The following is a 17,174-nucleotide window of genomic DNA, read 5'->3' as shown; positions in this document are numbered from 1 at the left end:
ACCAACGTTCAAACTTTTGACTGTCTAAACTTAGTTCATAGAATATTATTTCATAGCTAGTTATTCATTCTCATGGTCTCCACCACCTTGTCAGTCTGTTCATGGAGACCTGAATGTGGGACTAATCTGAAATCTTTCGCAAATGGAGAGATAATGACTCAATTACAGGCCACATGTCCTGTTGATACACATTATCTTAAATGCACTGGTTTTCTTTGCCTTCTATATCCTCACGCCGTTGGTCATTGCTCATCTCCTTTTTGGAGTAGTTCACCTTCCAAAGGGCAAGAGTGCGCTGAACATCTATCCACTCCTCTGCCATCTTCGACAAAGTTGTTCGAAGAACAATGGTGACTTCTTATGCGGGAAGGCTTCGGCCGGCATTGCTGATTTTTATTCAGAATTTAAACAATGTCTGTTCGAACTGGGGAGCTAGGACGATTTAACATTCACTCTATCCCTAGACCATTGTACAAGTGTTAGGAACACTCAGCTCCACGTAGTAGTCGCAGTAAGACTGTGTTATTTGATGGAAATAATGCAGTTTCGATTACTCTTTTCATGGATTAGGTGATTTCACCTTTCAACAAGTTAGTGTGGTCTTCTCTGTCCATCTTGTTTGTCATCAAGTATTTTAAGTCTATTGTCTTGCATTCTACCAACAAGTTCCCACATCTATTTTCTCTTGTAGTGAATGAACTAGTAATTCATTTCTAATATTTTAATTTCTGAAGCAGTTTCCTCTGGTGCACACTTTAACTCTATGGAGAAATTTCTCTTCTGAAGCCTGAACCACAGTCACTTGCTTTACGTGGGAACGAAAGTTTCAGATCCATAGAGCCTAGTCATACTGCCATGGGTTTGTAAAACTTCATTAAGTACATGTCTTCTTGTGCCATTTCCCATGTCTAACAAAATGAATTTGAAATTGAAAACTTTAAATCTTCTCACTAGTCATAAGTATCACCCACAGAAACACTAACTTTTCAAAGACTGCGAGTAATGTGCTGAATGAAGACATACGACCTCAACAAAAATTGTTTTCAGAACTGAGGGAGATTTTCAATAGACGTCTCCCCTACAAGCAAAACAAATTTCAACCGTACTTAAGAGGCAACTCTTGGTTTAACCCTGACCAGAACTATTGCCCTGCCACAGCAGCCTTCTCCCCAGAAACTGGGGTGTGAAGTTTCTCCTCGGCTTATTGTCTGTGCTGGATAGGTCACTAACAAATACTGAAGCACAGGGTTGTACAAACAAAAAATGATCATGAACCACACTATTTTCCACGATAGCTCTTACGCGGTCGGTGTAATAGCAATCGCTGTCCCTCTCGAATGAACGGAAACGGCTGAGAATGACTTACAGAACAGTGCCAACAATCAATATTACGAGGTAATGGGGCAAGAAGCTTGCCAGCGTTTGTGACATGCCCGGCCATATGTTAGCTTCAGCTTGCACAGGTCCTCGGTGGCAGCGATCAGGGCGAAAAATTAAGTATAGGTGGGTACTGCACTATCTACGTTCAAGAATGTGACAGCCCCCCTCCCCCCCCCCCCCCCCCCACACACACACACAAAATGTTTCAGACATTTACTTCCATAAATGTCAGACCCCTTACTGAATTAGTTATGGCCAATCCGTGTCTTAATTACATAATTTGCATTTACCATGTATGCACCTGCTGCACCTTTTAGTTACATGAGAATCACTGTGCAGTATAGCATAACCAACAGTCTGACTCAGGTGAACAACACATGTTACACTTTAACATAAAAGCTAAGCAGCAATCATTAATTGTCCTCCACTGTCCATCTTCTTATTTACAACACAAAATTGCACCGTCACATTATTATTCTTCAGACTGACGTGGTTTCCACACTCGGAATCTAGGTACTGACGGTTTTGCATTTTAGTTAACCCTCATATTGTCACTAAGTTTTAATTCACATTCCGGTTTCATATTAAGTTAAACATTATTGCACAAGTTATTACAAATGATTGAAGCGATTTCACAGCTCTACAATAACTTTATTATTTGAGATATTTTCACAATGCTTTGCACATACATACAAAAACTCAGTTTTTTTTAGGCATTCACAAATGTTCGATATGTGCCCCTTTAGTGATTCGGCAGACATCAAGCCGATAATAAAGTTCCTCCCACACTCGGCGCAGCATGTCCCCATCAATGAGTTCGAAAGCATCGTTGATGCGAGCTCGCAGTTCTGGCACGTTTCTTGGTAGAGGAGGTTTAAACACTGAATCTTTCACATAACCCCACAGAAAGAAATCGCGTGGGGTTAAGTCGGGAGAGCGTGGAGGCCACGACATGAATTGCTGATCATGATCTCCACCACGACCGATCCATCGGTTTTCCAATCTCCTGTTTAAGAAATGCCGAACATCATGATGGAAGTGCGGTGGAGCACCATCCTGTTGAAAGATGAAGTCGGCGCTGTCGGTCTCCAGTTGTGGCATGAGCCAATTTTCCAGCATGTCCAGATACAAGTGTCCTGTAACATTTTTTTCGCAGAAGAAAAAGGGGGCGTAAACTTTAAACCGTGAGATTGCACAAAACATTAACTTTTGGTGAATTGCGAATTTGCTGCACGAATGCGTGAGGATTCTCTACCGCCCAGATTCGCACATTGTGTCTGTTCACTTCACCATTAAGAAAAAATGTTGCTTCATCACTGAAAACAAGTTTTGCACTGAACGCATCCTCTTCCATGAGCTGTTGCAACCGCGCCGAAAATTCAAAGCGTTTGACTTTGTCATCGGGTGTCGGGGCTTGTAGCAATTGTAAACGGTAAGGCTTCTGCTTTAGCCTTTTCCGTAAGATTTTCCAAACCGTCGGCAGTGGTACGTTTAGCTCCCTGCTTGCTTTATTCGTCGACTTCCGCGGGCTACGCGTGAGACTTGCTCGCACGCGTTCAACCTTTTCTTCGCTCACTGCAGGCCGACCCGTTGATTCCCCTTAGAGGCATCCAGAAGCTTTAAACTGCGCGTACCATCGCCGAATGGAGTTAGCAGTTGGTGGATCTTTGTTGAACTTCATCCTGAAGTGTCGTTGCACTGTTATGACTGACTGATGTGGGTGCATTTCAAGCACGACATACGCTTTCTCGGTTCCTGTCGCCATTTTGTCTCATTGCGCTCTCCAGCGCTCTGGCGGCAGAAACCTGAAGTGCGGCTTCAGCCGAACAAAACTTTGAGTTTTTCTACGTATCTGTAGTGTGTTGTGACCATATGTCAACGAATAGAGCTACAGTGAATTTATGAAATCGCTTCAATCATTTGTAATAGCCCTGTACATTTTGTCTGTTTTGACTGACACAGGTGCCAAGCTCGATCTCAGAACAGGCTGACTTAAAATGGCTTTTTCGTCCAGTGCTTACATAGCTTTGCAAAAACAGCTACAAAGTTGAAAATTGTGAAATCCGCAACTTCGATAATTTACGATTCGAATTTTACTGCTCAAATTAACTGAATAATGCAGAGAAATTGGTTTTGGTCTGAAATTTGTTACAATAAGGACTTGACTGAAATATGCCTTAGATGACGAAACCTGTAAAAAAAACAGCTGACTGCCAATACCATACATATGTTAATTACCAAGAAACTAAGTACTGATGTTCCTACCATGTTTTGGAAATTAGCTACATGAATATGTAAAGGATTTCTATGGGTTATTTTCCTAACTTTATCAGTAATAGAGTAATTTCATTTGTTTACATGTCAACAGTGATTGGAATAGAAAATACTGTTAGGTAATCGCGCAGCACTAGATACTTCATGTTGTTAATTAGGAAATTATTCTGACTTCCGCCATTTAGTAAAGTTGGGCCTGGTCTTATACTCGGAATTACAGACACAGATTTATCTTACGGCACAATTAAACAAAAAATCCTTTGAGGCAAATAAGGGAATGGCTCGCAGCTTGCTTTACTAAACAGTGGACGATTCTATTAATTATGCAGGTGATCTTACATGTCAGTTCTGAAAATGATTAGCAAAACACAAATATGTACTTACAATGAAATGTTTGCGAAACTTCCTTGAAATAATTTTCGGTGTTTATTTTCTGTGTGTAATGGCGTGGTGGAGTTGCAGTCAAGACATCAGTAGGCTTACCAGCCAGCACGACCACTTCTGCCCTAGAATGGCGCGTGTGGGATCTATGTATTGTGATCTCCCAATACCGCGGTGGGTGCGGGGTTGATCGTCATTCCATAACGCAGTTATTCACACTGAGGTAACAGCTCATGGGTAGCGATATGCACATATAATAATGGCGGTAGTATCGCGTACGCAGGGTGTAGAAGGGCAATGCATTGGCGGAGCTTTCATTTCTACTCAGGTGATTCATGTGAGAAGGTTCGACGTGATTATGGCCACACGACGGGAATTGTCAATTTGAACGCTGAACGGTAGTTAGAGCTAGACGCATGGGACATTCCATTTCGGGAAACGTTAGGGAATTTAATATTCAGAGATCCATAGTGCCGAGAACACCAAATTTCAGGCATTACCTAGCACCAAGGGCAAAGCAGTGGCCGACAGCCTTAACAGAGCAGTGGCGTTTAGGTAGTATTGTCAGTGCTAACAGACAACCAACTCTGCTTGAAATAACGGAAAACGTTGTGGAACGACACGAACGTATCCTTTAGGACAGTACGGCGAAATTTCACGTTAATGGGCCATGATAGCAGACTCAAGTTGTCAAGAAGGCTTTGTGCAAGTTTTTGATGATTCCGTAATGGTATGGGCTGTTCATACGGTCCAACTGAACCAATCGACTGGAAACTTACATTCGGCTACTTACAGTTTCCAGCCATTTGTTGCCTTAATGTTCCCAGGCATGTCACTGGGCCATAATTGTTCGCAATTGAAGACAGAGCAAATGATTTGGCCACTCACACCGCTCGACATGAATCCCATCGAATATTTATGGGAGATAGTAGAGGTCACTACGTGCACAAATCCTGCACCGGCCACACTTTCGTAGTTAAGGACGGCTATGGAGACAGCATAGCTATTTCTGCAGGGGTCTTCGAACGGTTTGAGGCCATGCCATGTCGAGTTGGTGCACTAAACCCGGCAAAGGAGTTCCAAGATAAGTGGTGGTATCCCAAGACATCGGTCACTTCAGTGGATTAAATATGGATTCTAGACAAGAGGCCCAGTCTGCGCGTAGGCACTGGGCGGGGAATGTGTACACGAGGATGGTGGCGTGCTATCTTAGTATAAGATGGCTGGCAACGAGTGTGGACTTGCTGATGAAATGTTGAAGTCAGCTCGGTGGCTTGTGAGTTTATGAATGCCCGTACATATACCGTAGGCAACTCTAATTGGCCTGCAAGAGCGAGGAGACGCTGCTTTTTGAACCCAGGACCCTTGCAATCTGCTGTAGTATCAAGTGATAACACACAGTGCGACGTCTCCTCTTGGGCTGTAAAAATTAGACCCAGAACCATTGGATCCATATGGCGGCTCGTCGACCAGCGGCCTCACCTAACTGATCATGTTGTAGTGACTGAGACTGGACAGTCGTCTGCTCTGGAGACTCACGGCACCGGCAGAAGTCTACAAGAGGCAGTTTCCCGTCACGTAGACGGCTGCCAGATAATTGCGCTGCGCCACTGCATGAAGTAAGCTATCCTACCGCTGCAGTGTTGCAGCATGCCACGCTAGACGATTAGTACTCAGCTGCAGAATTTAGCTGGTGGCTGGGCTGCATGACCCTCGGCTAGTTGCTGCAAAAAGTACGTGAAAAATCACTTACCTCGGGTTGATGAATATCCGGTCAGAAGCGTGCACAAGGTAAGACACTTCAGCAGTTTTAAAGGCAATACTTTTCAAAGAAGTGATTCGGTTATGTGACTATGCTATAATAACCCTTCCACGGACCGTCTCTGGTTCGCTCAAACTTTCGACAAATTTGCTTACTGGACGACGACTTTCAATGATTCCTTAGCTTGATAATGTCAGGAGTGTTTTCGGCATCCGCAAGTGGTCGTAGAACACTGAAAACTGTGCTTTCAGTGCAAACAGGAAATCTCCCTTCACTTCGTAGTCACATCATCCTCAAATTAATGGGCTGCGCAACAAAAGCAATAAGGTCCTGGGCGTAAAATGCATGTCAAAACTCGGATTGTAATTGCGAATTTTTCCAAAGAGTTATTAATAAAGTAGCCTGTTAATCTCTTCTTTCAACGCCTAAATTAACTTTGTTATTGACGTCGTGTCGCTTTAATCTCGTACTGGCTCAGCTTTTTCGACGTAAAATGAAAAAATGCCTGCCAAAACATTCCTCAGTCACTTCATAATGTATTTATATAGCACAATCAGCCACTGATCATGTTGTCACATACAAGAACGTCTCCCCCCCTAAACAGTTATTAATACTCAACAAAGTTCCTCTGTACTATCTAGCTATGAATATTGCTAGGATTTATGAAATAGGGAGTCAGTAATATCTTTTACTGAAACCTCATCAAAGTAGCAACACTGAAACTCTGCTCAGATTTCGTAGCTGTGTATATTGTTACTTAACACACATGAAGTTGTTACTGGCATTGTATCATTTCCTTTAACAGGTCACTGAAACCTTCAAAGACCAGACAAATTACCAAATTGATGCAACGAGTTACACACGTTTCACAATAGCCAAATTCAATAGTCATAAGTTTTTCCATCCTTGATGCTGGTAAAAACTGGCGCTTAAGAACGTTCGTTTTTCCTGTAAGATGTCAGTAAGAGAATCTCCGCTTAAAACTTCCCGTTCACCTTGTGAAAATTCTCTCGAAGTCTCTTGAAACTACATATTTTTTCGTTATAGCTGCTCAGTGCTTCGATCCTCCACATAACTTCTCTTCATAATCATCTCCCATCACTCGCAGTCATGGGACAAAGACTTCTACAGAGAAAAACTTCCTAATGGCGTGCTCACTAGCCCAGATACAAAGTAGTACCACTTTTACGTTTCATTTTTATTTCAATTTTAAAGGATATCACGACATTGTCTTCAAATTTTGTACAGAGTTCGTAGACAGCCAGTCGGCCAGCAATATGCTCAGCTATCTCGGATGCAGTGACGCCCACAGATGGCGGAACACCATATCTCATGATGGATAGGAAACAGATAAGGCGTACAAAATCAGTAAAAGTGCATTAACGTAAATGAAGTTCCATATTTTTGTAATCTGAACACGTATGTTCAGTGAAATCTGTTAACCCTTCCATGTAGCCTGTCTGTTTGTTCAAAGCCTATTTTCAATTTTTTTTTGAGATGGTTTGATAAACGACTTCACCGAATATTTGAAATAAATCTGTAGGCTTTCGCCTTTGGAAAGATATTTAACACTGCCAGTTTCTGATTACTGTTTTGGTGATTTTGCAAGTAGAAATCTAGTTAACATGTTGCTAAACCTTTTCTTGTTAGTGCAGTCATCAAAGTTTATAAAACTGATAGTGTCTTACTATTTCAGCTCATGAATAATGGTGTTCCTTTGTTCTAGGAAAGTGAATGGAGAGCACTGATCTGAGATGGTGGAAGCTGCTTTGTGAATGGACTAAAGACTGTGGCCGCAATGTGAATGGACTAAAGACTGTGGCCGCAATGTGAATGGACTAAAGACTGTGGCCGCAATGTGAATGGACTAAAGACTGTGGCCGCAATGTGAATGGACTAAAGACTGTGGCCGCAATGTGAATGGACTAAAGACTGTGGCCGCAATGTGAATGGACTAAAGACTGTGGCCGCAATGTGAATGGACTAAAGACTGTGGCCGCAATGTGAATGGACTAAAGACTGTGGCCGCAATGTGAATGGACTAAAGACTTGGTCGCAATGTGAATGGACTAAAGACTTGGCCGCAATGTGAATGGACTAAAGACTGTGGCCGCAATGTGCAGAATGGCTATCATGCCGAATGTAATCACAAATGGGTGACAACAGTTTAGTTTGAGAGCTATTTTCATTGACAAGAGCTCTGCTGAGATGTATGGACAGTGAGACCAGATTTTAAAATCACTTTTTAATAAAAGCAAGATTCTTAATTCTTTCATTATTCAGCTGTAACAGGAGAATTGCATGTTTTGAGTCCTGTTTTGAGTCCTGTTTTGAGTCCTGTTTTGAGTCCTGTTTTGAGTCCTGTTTTGAGTCCTGTTTTGAGTCCTGTTTTGAGTCCTGTTTTGAGTCCTGTTTTGAGTCCTGTTTTGAGTCCTGTTTTGAGTCCTGTTTTGAGTCCTGTTTTGAGTCCTGTTTTGAGTCCTGTTTTGAGTCCTGTTTTGAGTCCTGTTTTGAGTCCTGTTTTGAGTCCTGTTTTGAGTCCTGTTTTGAGTCCTGTTTTGAGTCCTGTTTTGAGTCCTGTTTTGAGTCCTGTTTTGAGTCCTGTTTTGAGTCCTGTTTTGAGTCCTGTTTTGAGTCCTGTTTTGAGTCCTGTTTTGAGTCCTGTTTTGAGTCCTGTTTTGAGTCCTGTTTTGAGTCCTGTTTTGAGTCCTGTTTTGAGTCCTGTTTTGAGTCCTGTTTTGAGTCCTGTTTTGAGTCCTGTTTTGAGTCCTGTTTTGAGTCCTGTTTTGAGTCCTGTTTTGAGTCCTGTTTTGAGTCCTGTTTTGAGTCCTGTTTTGAGTCCTGTTTTGAGTCCTGTTTTGAGTCCTGTTTTGAGTCCTGTTTTGAGTCCTGTTTTGAGTCCTGTTTTGAGTCCTGTTTTGAGTCCTGTTTTGAGTCCTGTTTTGAGTCCTGTTTTGAGTCCTGTTTTGAGTCCTGTTTTGAGTCCTGTTTTGAGTCCTGTTTTGAGTCCTGTTTTGAGTCCTGTTTTGAGTCCTGTTTTGAGTCCTGTTTTGAGTCCTGTTTTGAGTCCTGTTTTGAGTCCTGTTTTGAGTCCTGTTTTGAGTCCTGTTTTGAGTCCTGTTTTGAGTCCTGTTTTGAGTCCTGTTTTGAGTCCTGTTTTGAGTCCTGTTTTGAGTCCTGTTTTGAGTCCTGTTTTGAGTCCTGTTTTGAGTCCTGTTTTGAGTCCCAACACAAAGAACATGGTGCTGACTGCCATATGACAATCAAAAAGTAAAGTCAAATTCTAAAATTGTTAGTCACCACAAAGTTGAAGATCAGGAAATGTCTGGCTCTGACTTAAAATTAAATGGACATGCAGTGTTGAAGAAATTCGATTCATTCCAAGAAAAGGTAAGGCTCTTATGTCAGTTATAAACAAAAACAAATATACTGATCTCACTAGTATTTACAAATATTAGTTCATCTGCCAGAAAGGTTAAGTGTGATGAAATTATTATACTTTGTTGCCTACACCACAAGAACTTCAGATAAGCATATTTAGACCACAAACTCTAAGTAGGTGCAGTTTACACTACTCCTAATACTCTAGTGACAAGTGGTTCGTTGAAAATGGATTCTATTTTGGGAACACGCACAACATTCACATACATACATACATACATACATACATACATACATACTGATGAATGAGACAATGCTAGATGTTGGGTGTAAATACTGATGAAAACTTGAACTGGAAGAAACATATTACCGAGCAGCTCAAACAGTTGTTAGACGAGTTCACTCTTCATATAACTGCCAGTCTCAGAAACAAAGAAACTTCTGATATATTTTGTATATTTCTACTTAATAATGCCATATGGAATAACTTTCTGGGGTAGCCTATCACTTAGAAATTTTTGATTGCACAAAAGCAAGCAGTAAGAATGTGGTCACTTGGGGTCACCATGTAGGTTCTCCTCAAGCAGTTGGGCTTGTTAACTGCATCCCATGACATATTTCCAATTGGTCATAAATAATTCAACACAGTTTCAGTATAGTGATTCCATACATACAAGATGAGAGGGAAAAATTATCATTAGCTATGTTTAAAACGGTTACTGGCTCTGGGTGTTAAATAAGCAAAAAAAGTTTATTATTTGCACAGTATAACAAAATGCCAAAGATAGTGAACAGTGTCAGATCTAACCTATATCGTTTCTCATGCAAAACTCCTATTTTACGAACATACTTTTATTCAAACAATGGTAGCTTTGCAAAATACTGGTTTCTAAGTGTAGTTTCATAAGTAGGATAATCACTTACACACATTCTGTAAACTGCCTTGTTCCAAATTTCGATAACTTATTCAAATCATATATGTAACATCTAAATACAGTAAAATGATCATACAGAAATTCGATGTTCGAAAGGGTGAAACTGAATAAAAAATGTAAAATTAGCTGTCACTCATCGCTATTTATCTGTAAAACTCTGCGTTGTGTAAAATCAAAGTTCGAAGGTTAATGAATAGACGTACCAGGTACTGAAGAAACATTAACAGTTTGTATTCGAAGTGTTCAGAAAAAAGCTTGAAGCATATGTGAACTTACAGTATGAAATCATTTGCAAAATGGAGGGTGGTGGGAAGTTTCTCCAGTTTTATCAAACTAGATTTGATGTCTTAGAGTACCATTTTACTCACAGAATGTGCTCCCTGTATGAACTTCATGCCAGTCCATATTACTTGATGAATCATAGTAGAAAATTCCCACAGCTGTTAGTTTACTGTTGGCAGAATTGTGGTGGTACACTTCTGAGCAGATCATTTTCATAATTTTAAAACATCTGTACTAGGTAAGTTAATGAAAAAGTCCATTTTTGTGTATTCATGTATTTTCACCTAATCAAAGAACAGAAAAATAATTCTCTAAATATTAAGTAGGGATATAGACATTTAAAATTTTTCTTCAACATAATGGATTACACATTGCTTACTTGAGTTTTTAACTTTGTCTGTATACTGCCCTAAAATTATTTTTCTTCTTTAAGGGCGTCATTAATGGGACCAAAATGTGAACATGTTTGTTCCCAGATTAAATGCCTCCATGTCAGTAGAATGTCTAACAAAAGTGCTTGTGTATTGGTTGTTCTGAAAGCTAGTAGACTTTGGGTGAATTGAGGTGAAGGTAACATGACAACAATGGAGCTGGACAACCAGCAACTCAGACGAAACACTAAAATAAAAATCGGACATTAAAGTAAGAAATTGGCGTTGCTACTTAAGCAGCTGCCAAAAGTCTGACTTCTTGTATGATTACCAGTAAGACAGGCCATCTGTAGGACAGTTGTAAAGGACTTTATTCGTAGAAAATCCTGGGAAAACATGCTTACGTCCAGTCAAAATCCCGTGCTGTCAAAAAATATTGATCAGGAATTTTGTGAAAGTTTGGGAAGGGTTCTGTTATGCCATACCTCAACAAAGAGTAAAACAACCCCATTTGCTAAGATAATGGTTCCTGGCAGCGTGTGTGGCTATGGGAAATCTGAACTGCTTCTGACTGATACAGAAATGTCTCTGGTGCTTACTGGGAAAGGATTGCACCTGTCTATGCTGAAGCAGTCCAGAAAGAATAGTCGTCTACCAAATCCAATGAATGCTGTTATTACGCAAGATAGTGAGAGCTCACTCAGCCAAACAGCACTTTGGGAGAGATTCCTTGTTGGGGATGCTGGCCTGGAAACAGTCCAGACTTACACCCTATGGTGCAGCAGCACCTGTGGGCACACCACAGGATGCAGTCCTCAAAGAACGTCGTCCATGCAACAGACCAGCTCACTGCACATGTGCGGGAGGCAAGAACTGTCCTCTCTGAAGAGGCGATAGGACCTACAGTTTTTGTAGATGAATGTTTTATAATCAGGGATACCATAGAAAACATAGTGAACAGATGACCGCCCAAATCATTCATTCAAATGTAAACATCTTTGTATACAGAATTATGTAATAAAATATTCCAACAAAACTTGAGGGAGAAATGTTCGGTCTACCCTGTAGAAATTACTGTTTCACATTCCTCCTTTACGTGGCATTTGTGATGGGATTACGACACACCTTTTTGAGAGTATGCACACTTGACAAGGGCAAACTGCCGATATGCTACATCAGTCTTGCTGTATCTGTGCTGTGGTTATCAAATATCACTCTCGTTTTCAGGGCTAGTTCGAGAATAAATTTTTCCACCCAAATATTCCATTTGGCGCCTCCTTCTCTCTCGTTTTCCCTCCCTCACATTAGTCGCATTGCCTTGGGTGCTTGGTAAAAAAACTTCACGAAATAAATCTGAACTGTATAAACGGGTTTTCTTTTTAAAATTAGTACTACGTCGACATTCCTCTTTAACAAAACAATTTCAGATTTATTAATGCTAAATATTAAACGGGAAAAACAATTTGCATTTAAGAACTACTGAGATATTTAAATGATTATGTCGAAAGCAGAGAGAACTAGACCCATTGTATTTTTCTTGCAACGATAAATTTTCTTTCCAGGAAGTTCAATAATTAAACTCTTAAAACATGTAAGGTATAAATGTTTCCACTCAGGAAAAACAAAAATACAAAAATCTAACTTGTTTGACCTGTCACACAAGACTGTTTAACAGGGTACTTTGTTATATGTGAAGAATACTCAAAAGCAGTTGTTTCACAAAATTTCTGAGGAACGTAGCTGAAAATTGCTAAACTTGGTTAACATTGTTATGTACAATTACTCGGAGAGAAATACACCCATGGTAGAGGCAGGCGACCATCCAGATTTGGCTCAAGTTTGAAATAAAGGTCTTGGTCGCACAATTTTCTATTAAACGTTACGCATTTCATATTTTCATCAGGCTGAAGCTGTGGAATGAAGTGTACAAGAAAACTGATACGAAATATATGCTTAAGTACGCGTCTAAGTATTCAAATACACAGAAATTTAAGTTACCGGTACTATAGTACTTACATAAAAGTCAAACGTTAGTACATAGCTAACGAAAGTGAGCGCATAGACTAAATACAGAACAAGCATCTCATATGGGCACATTTGACAGTGTCGTCAGTCCGAACATAACCAGTGCAAAGTGTGTGACGATTAAGCTATCAGAGGTAAACGAAGGCCAGTAGGTGGCGCTAGCATTAACCACAGAGAGCAAGTCAGAGTAACTTCTCTTCACTGCGATTAAGTATATCAGCACATCGTGAGCAACTTGACAAAATACATTTATACTAATTTTATGGAAGAAAAACTCATACTAACAGTATGAAACTTGCGTCGTTAGGTAACACCGTAAAGAATGTTACAGCGTAAGTATTTAGTCGATCAAAACAGAAGAAAGCTGCAACAGTGACTGGTGTGGTACAAAATAAACACAGATATAGATGATAAAATATAAGTTGTGAAAAGTTTACATCACTAAATAAAACGTTGCAAAAGTCACTAAATGTACTCAAATCATAATAGACGAACATGCAATATGACATTTAGGTGGGCGGCGATAGGTGGCAACAACTTGAAAGAATCAGAGGATGTTTTAAGACTTCCCTTATAGGAGGGGGCCACGACTTTTGTATCATAGATTTCCTTCAAAGTTTGTACACCTTTCGTAAGCCATTAAAACAATGTGGGAATAATAAAATGCATTTCTTTGGAAATTCAGAGAAAGTTGCGAGAGTTTTACGCATTTACTATATGATTGATGTACCGTAGGTGCCGAACGTTGTTAATGGTGAAGTGGTTAACGTTCGAACTTCATAAGTGATTTCGTAAATGACGTCAGGCATACCTTTCCATGAAACAAGATTTTCATTTACTTGTAGATAGTTGTAAATGTTAGTTCCACTTATTGAATTTAGTTAAAAATTAGTCACACGAAATTCAATAAAAGTTCATGCAAATAAATTGTTTTAATTATTACCTATCACATGTCATACAAATTAAATATCAAGTGATGAAAAAATATAGATTAAAAATTGAGTTTGAGCAGGAGTGGAACTGTCGCCTGCTACATGTTTGCTCTTACGAAGCTCGAATACTTTTTTAACCACAGGGTAAAGGAATAGTCTCGGGGCAACGTGAGCAAGGGTCATATTACGAGGCATGTCTCCGTCGCCAAACATGAACACTTGGAAGGGGTAAATAGCGACGGAAGGATATTCATTTATTGGACAAACAAATAAATCCGCGTTCTCCATGACTTATCTCTGGAAAAGCGACTCCTGTAACACGCACATGCGGCTCTACTCCACGGGCGCCGCTGTCCCATCATGGAGTGACTTAGTCGGGCAATAAACAGTATTCGGATAGAGCAGAGGGGAGATAGAGGCGGGCGACATCCATAAAAAGAGCCAAAATTTGAGGCAACGATGTAGCCAGTGTTCTCCATCCCGGACGTTGCAGCTCACACATAAAAGCGAATCTGCAAGATGGATCCTTTGGAGTCCCTCTCGAGCAATTTTTCTGTTAACCGTCAAATACCAGGTCGAATGTACCTCTGAATCTAGTTACCGCGTTGACGTTCCAATGCATGGGACATCTCAGACGACATTAGGCGACCGGCGTCAAAGTAGTGTGCGATAGAGGTCATTGGCCGTTGGTGAGATGGGAGGACGTCCCTTAGGTAGCTGCACTCCGGATAAAACGTCCCAATGTACGAAAATAGCACTAGTATATCAGTAAGCGCCACCGGAAGGTCAAGAAGCCAATGAGGCTAATCTAGGACCGCCGCCAAAGCTTGAGGTGGCCACTAACGTATAGACACTGCTCAATCATGAAACTACGGCGAGTGAACGAATCATATCGCACGTTACATTCCAGCGCTGACAAATAAACCGAATGCTGCCATGATGTTCCTATTGTGTGTTTAGGCATTGGTAGTGTTCGCGCTACATGCGGAATTCGTGATGCTTGATACATTAATAAATTCAGTCCATTGTGAAGGTCCATGGCATGGACACGATGATCCACAAGTCCAGGGCGGATGTGTTGCAAGATGCTCCGATAATTAAGGGTCGCCATGCGTGAGATGTCGTTCATGAAGTAGATACCGAGACAGCGGATTTTCTCAGTCTGAATGGGACGACGCTTGCAGGTGTCATCCCAGTGCAAATGTTAGACCATGGTTATGTACGTTTGTACGGCTTCCGGAAGCTTCACCATAAGTGACTAACCATTCCAAAGCACCGTGTACAGCATATTCGTCACGAAGTTATCAGATCTGCATGCAAAGTGTACCTAAAAATGAAGCAACCAAGAGACGAGCCCGTGAGGCGTTGTCGCAGACTGTACAACAAAGGTTCTGATGCTAAAGCGTGCAGTGTTGTCGATAATGGGCATCATTAACAGAGCGACGAATGTGCAAGGTACAAAGCCTACCGTTAAGTACTTCAGATGTTGCGCCACGTAGGAGTATCACCTTGACGATAGCGCTCGGGTAATGTATAGTCTGAAGAACAGCAGTGAAGTACATACGACTGACGTGATCAAATGCTTGACTATCACAGCCAGCGCTCCCGGTACAGGGAGCGACTTCAGCGAGGGCAGTCAGGTCCCTGTAACGCCACAGGGTGGCGCGGGTATTGGGCTCCCACCTATTGATGCCTGATCCGTTGGTAAGACACGCGACGTCGTACGCAGAATTCGAGCTACCAGTAGACGTGTGAAGATTTTCATATCAAAGCTCAAAAAAGTTAATGGTAGTCAATACGTGATCGTCCGTGAGGTTTATGGATTGGGATGATGCCTTCCACAAAGGCAGCCCAAAGTTGCACCTCTAGTTTCCTATAGTAGTCGTGCAGGGCACCAATAACCCCTGGAAAGTCCTAGAAAACTCAAAGGGTACCCCATCAGATCCTAGTGACTTATTGGGTGCCCTTTTTCCTATGGCATCCAACACTTGTCACAGGTTCTAGCAATTCCTGTTGGATTTACAGAGTAACTGTGCGTCAAACCAGCGACAGCAGTAATGATTTCTGGATCAGAACTCGTCTCCGCTTACAGGTGAGAATAATGGGTAAAGTATGCATTGCTTATGTCTGTGTGTTTGACGTGAAGGACGCAGTCTTCTGTCTTCACCTCATGGATCAATGTTCTGTGTCTGCGCTTTCTTTCCGTAGAGAGCAGTTAGTTGGCGATTCTGACAGTTTGACTTGTACGAATGATCCCTTCCAGGTGTTCACGTGTCAATATGTCTTCGATTTTGCTCGGATGACTCATCTGGCGGTCGGTTGATGGAGGCGTAACAGAGCTCTGAGGATGGCGTAATAGAACTCCGTAGTACTGCGCCTCCCTGCCACAGCTTCCATACTAATCATCTTCGAAGATCCTCAAAGTTTCGGCTTGCTACAGTCCAGCAATCACTGTAAAGCAGACGTATATGCCTCTCGTCTCCAGGTGTCACCCGCCGCCGCCTGGCATTCCGTTGAGGCCAGTGAGCGGTGTTAAATTTCCACGGGCTGCGGCTGTGACACACATGTTGGCGTCGAAGCGTGATGGTACAAACGTAAGCAGTGTGGTTAGTAAATGCAGCCGGCTACAACTCTGCTGCCGTGACCGCATTCCTGAGAGACCAAGAGGTATATATCTTATAAATTCTGATAGATGACAGTTCAATAAAGTGCGTGAAACCCTGTCTATCGGCATAGACGATGTCCCAAGTGTCTACCAGACAGAGCTAGCGAATGACAGCGCTAAGTGTTGGGCTTGGTGAATGCTGAGGAATTTGGTCATTAGCTGATCGTGTACAATTAAAATCACTCCTTCACCATATCATCTGTCCTGCCTTGGCATGATTGGTTAATTCCTCAGTAAAGAATAGTGAACGTTCACGCTTCTTGTTCGTACTGGACGGTGCGTAAATATTGACGAAGTGTTTCCCTTGGACCTTAAGCGCCATAGCCCTGGCATTCTGTAGGTATCGTATACTGGTGGCTATTAAACTTTCTTTGAGAAGTACTGCGCAGCCACGGAACGTTTCCGACGCGTGTAATACGCATGTCGTGTATCCTGCGATGTCCTGGAAGCAAAGAACGTATACTTCCTGCAACAAGGCCATGAGTGTCGGGCGCATAACGTGTGTCGTGTAAGAATGACACCTTCGCACGCGACCCGATGTTAGTGATGTTGATAGTCGCGAATCGATATGACTGCCGTTCGCCCTCGAAGGCAGTATCAGTCATTGGCGTACACAGTGGTGACGCGTTTGGTCACCTCAACGCAACCCTGTCATCTCTACTACCACGCTTATATAGATATGGTGTCTGTTCATGAGCTACAGCAGTCTACAAAGATATCAGAATTATATGAATAGCTTCAGCTGCTGACGGGCGTTGATATATATCGAGGACAGGTGAAAATGTG

At 41.6% G+C, this 17,174-nt stretch overlaps 2 protein-coding genes across 2 annotated transcripts in view; both read left to right on the top strand.

Moving 5' to 3' along the window:
* LOC126457083 (uncharacterized) overlaps positions 1 to 7,829 on the top strand; it is a 34,860-nt gene extending 27,031 nt beyond the window's left edge. Inside the window, exon 2 of the mRNA XM_050093096.1 lies at positions 7,524 to 7,829. Within this exon, the coding sequence (XP_049949053.1) occupies positions 7,524 to 7,531 (8 nt within the window). The 3' untranslated portion in view covers positions 7,532 to 7,829. The remainder of the gene's footprint in view (positions 1 to 7,523) is intronic.
* Positions 7,830 to 8,009: 180 nt separating this feature from the next.
* On the top strand, positions 8,010 to 9,057 carry LOC126455926 (tetra-peptide repeat homeobox protein 1-like). Its single transcript, XM_050091683.1, has 2 exons — positions 8,010 to 8,016; positions 8,081 to 9,057. The coding sequence occupies exons 1-2, from the start codon at positions 8,010 to 8,012 to the stop codon at positions 9,055 to 9,057; spliced, it is 984 nt and encodes a 327-aa protein (XP_049947640.1).
* The last annotated feature ends 8,117 nt before the right edge of the window (positions 9,058 to 17,174 follow it).

This window comes from Schistocerca serialis, chromosome 2 (assembly GCF_023864345.2).
Source record: "Schistocerca serialis cubense isolate TAMUIC-IGC-003099 chromosome 2, iqSchSeri2.2, whole genome shotgun sequence".
NCBI lineage: Eukaryota > Metazoa > Arthropoda > Insecta > Orthoptera > Acrididae > Schistocerca > Schistocerca serialis.
This window is presented reverse-complemented; position numbering and strand designations above follow the sequence as displayed.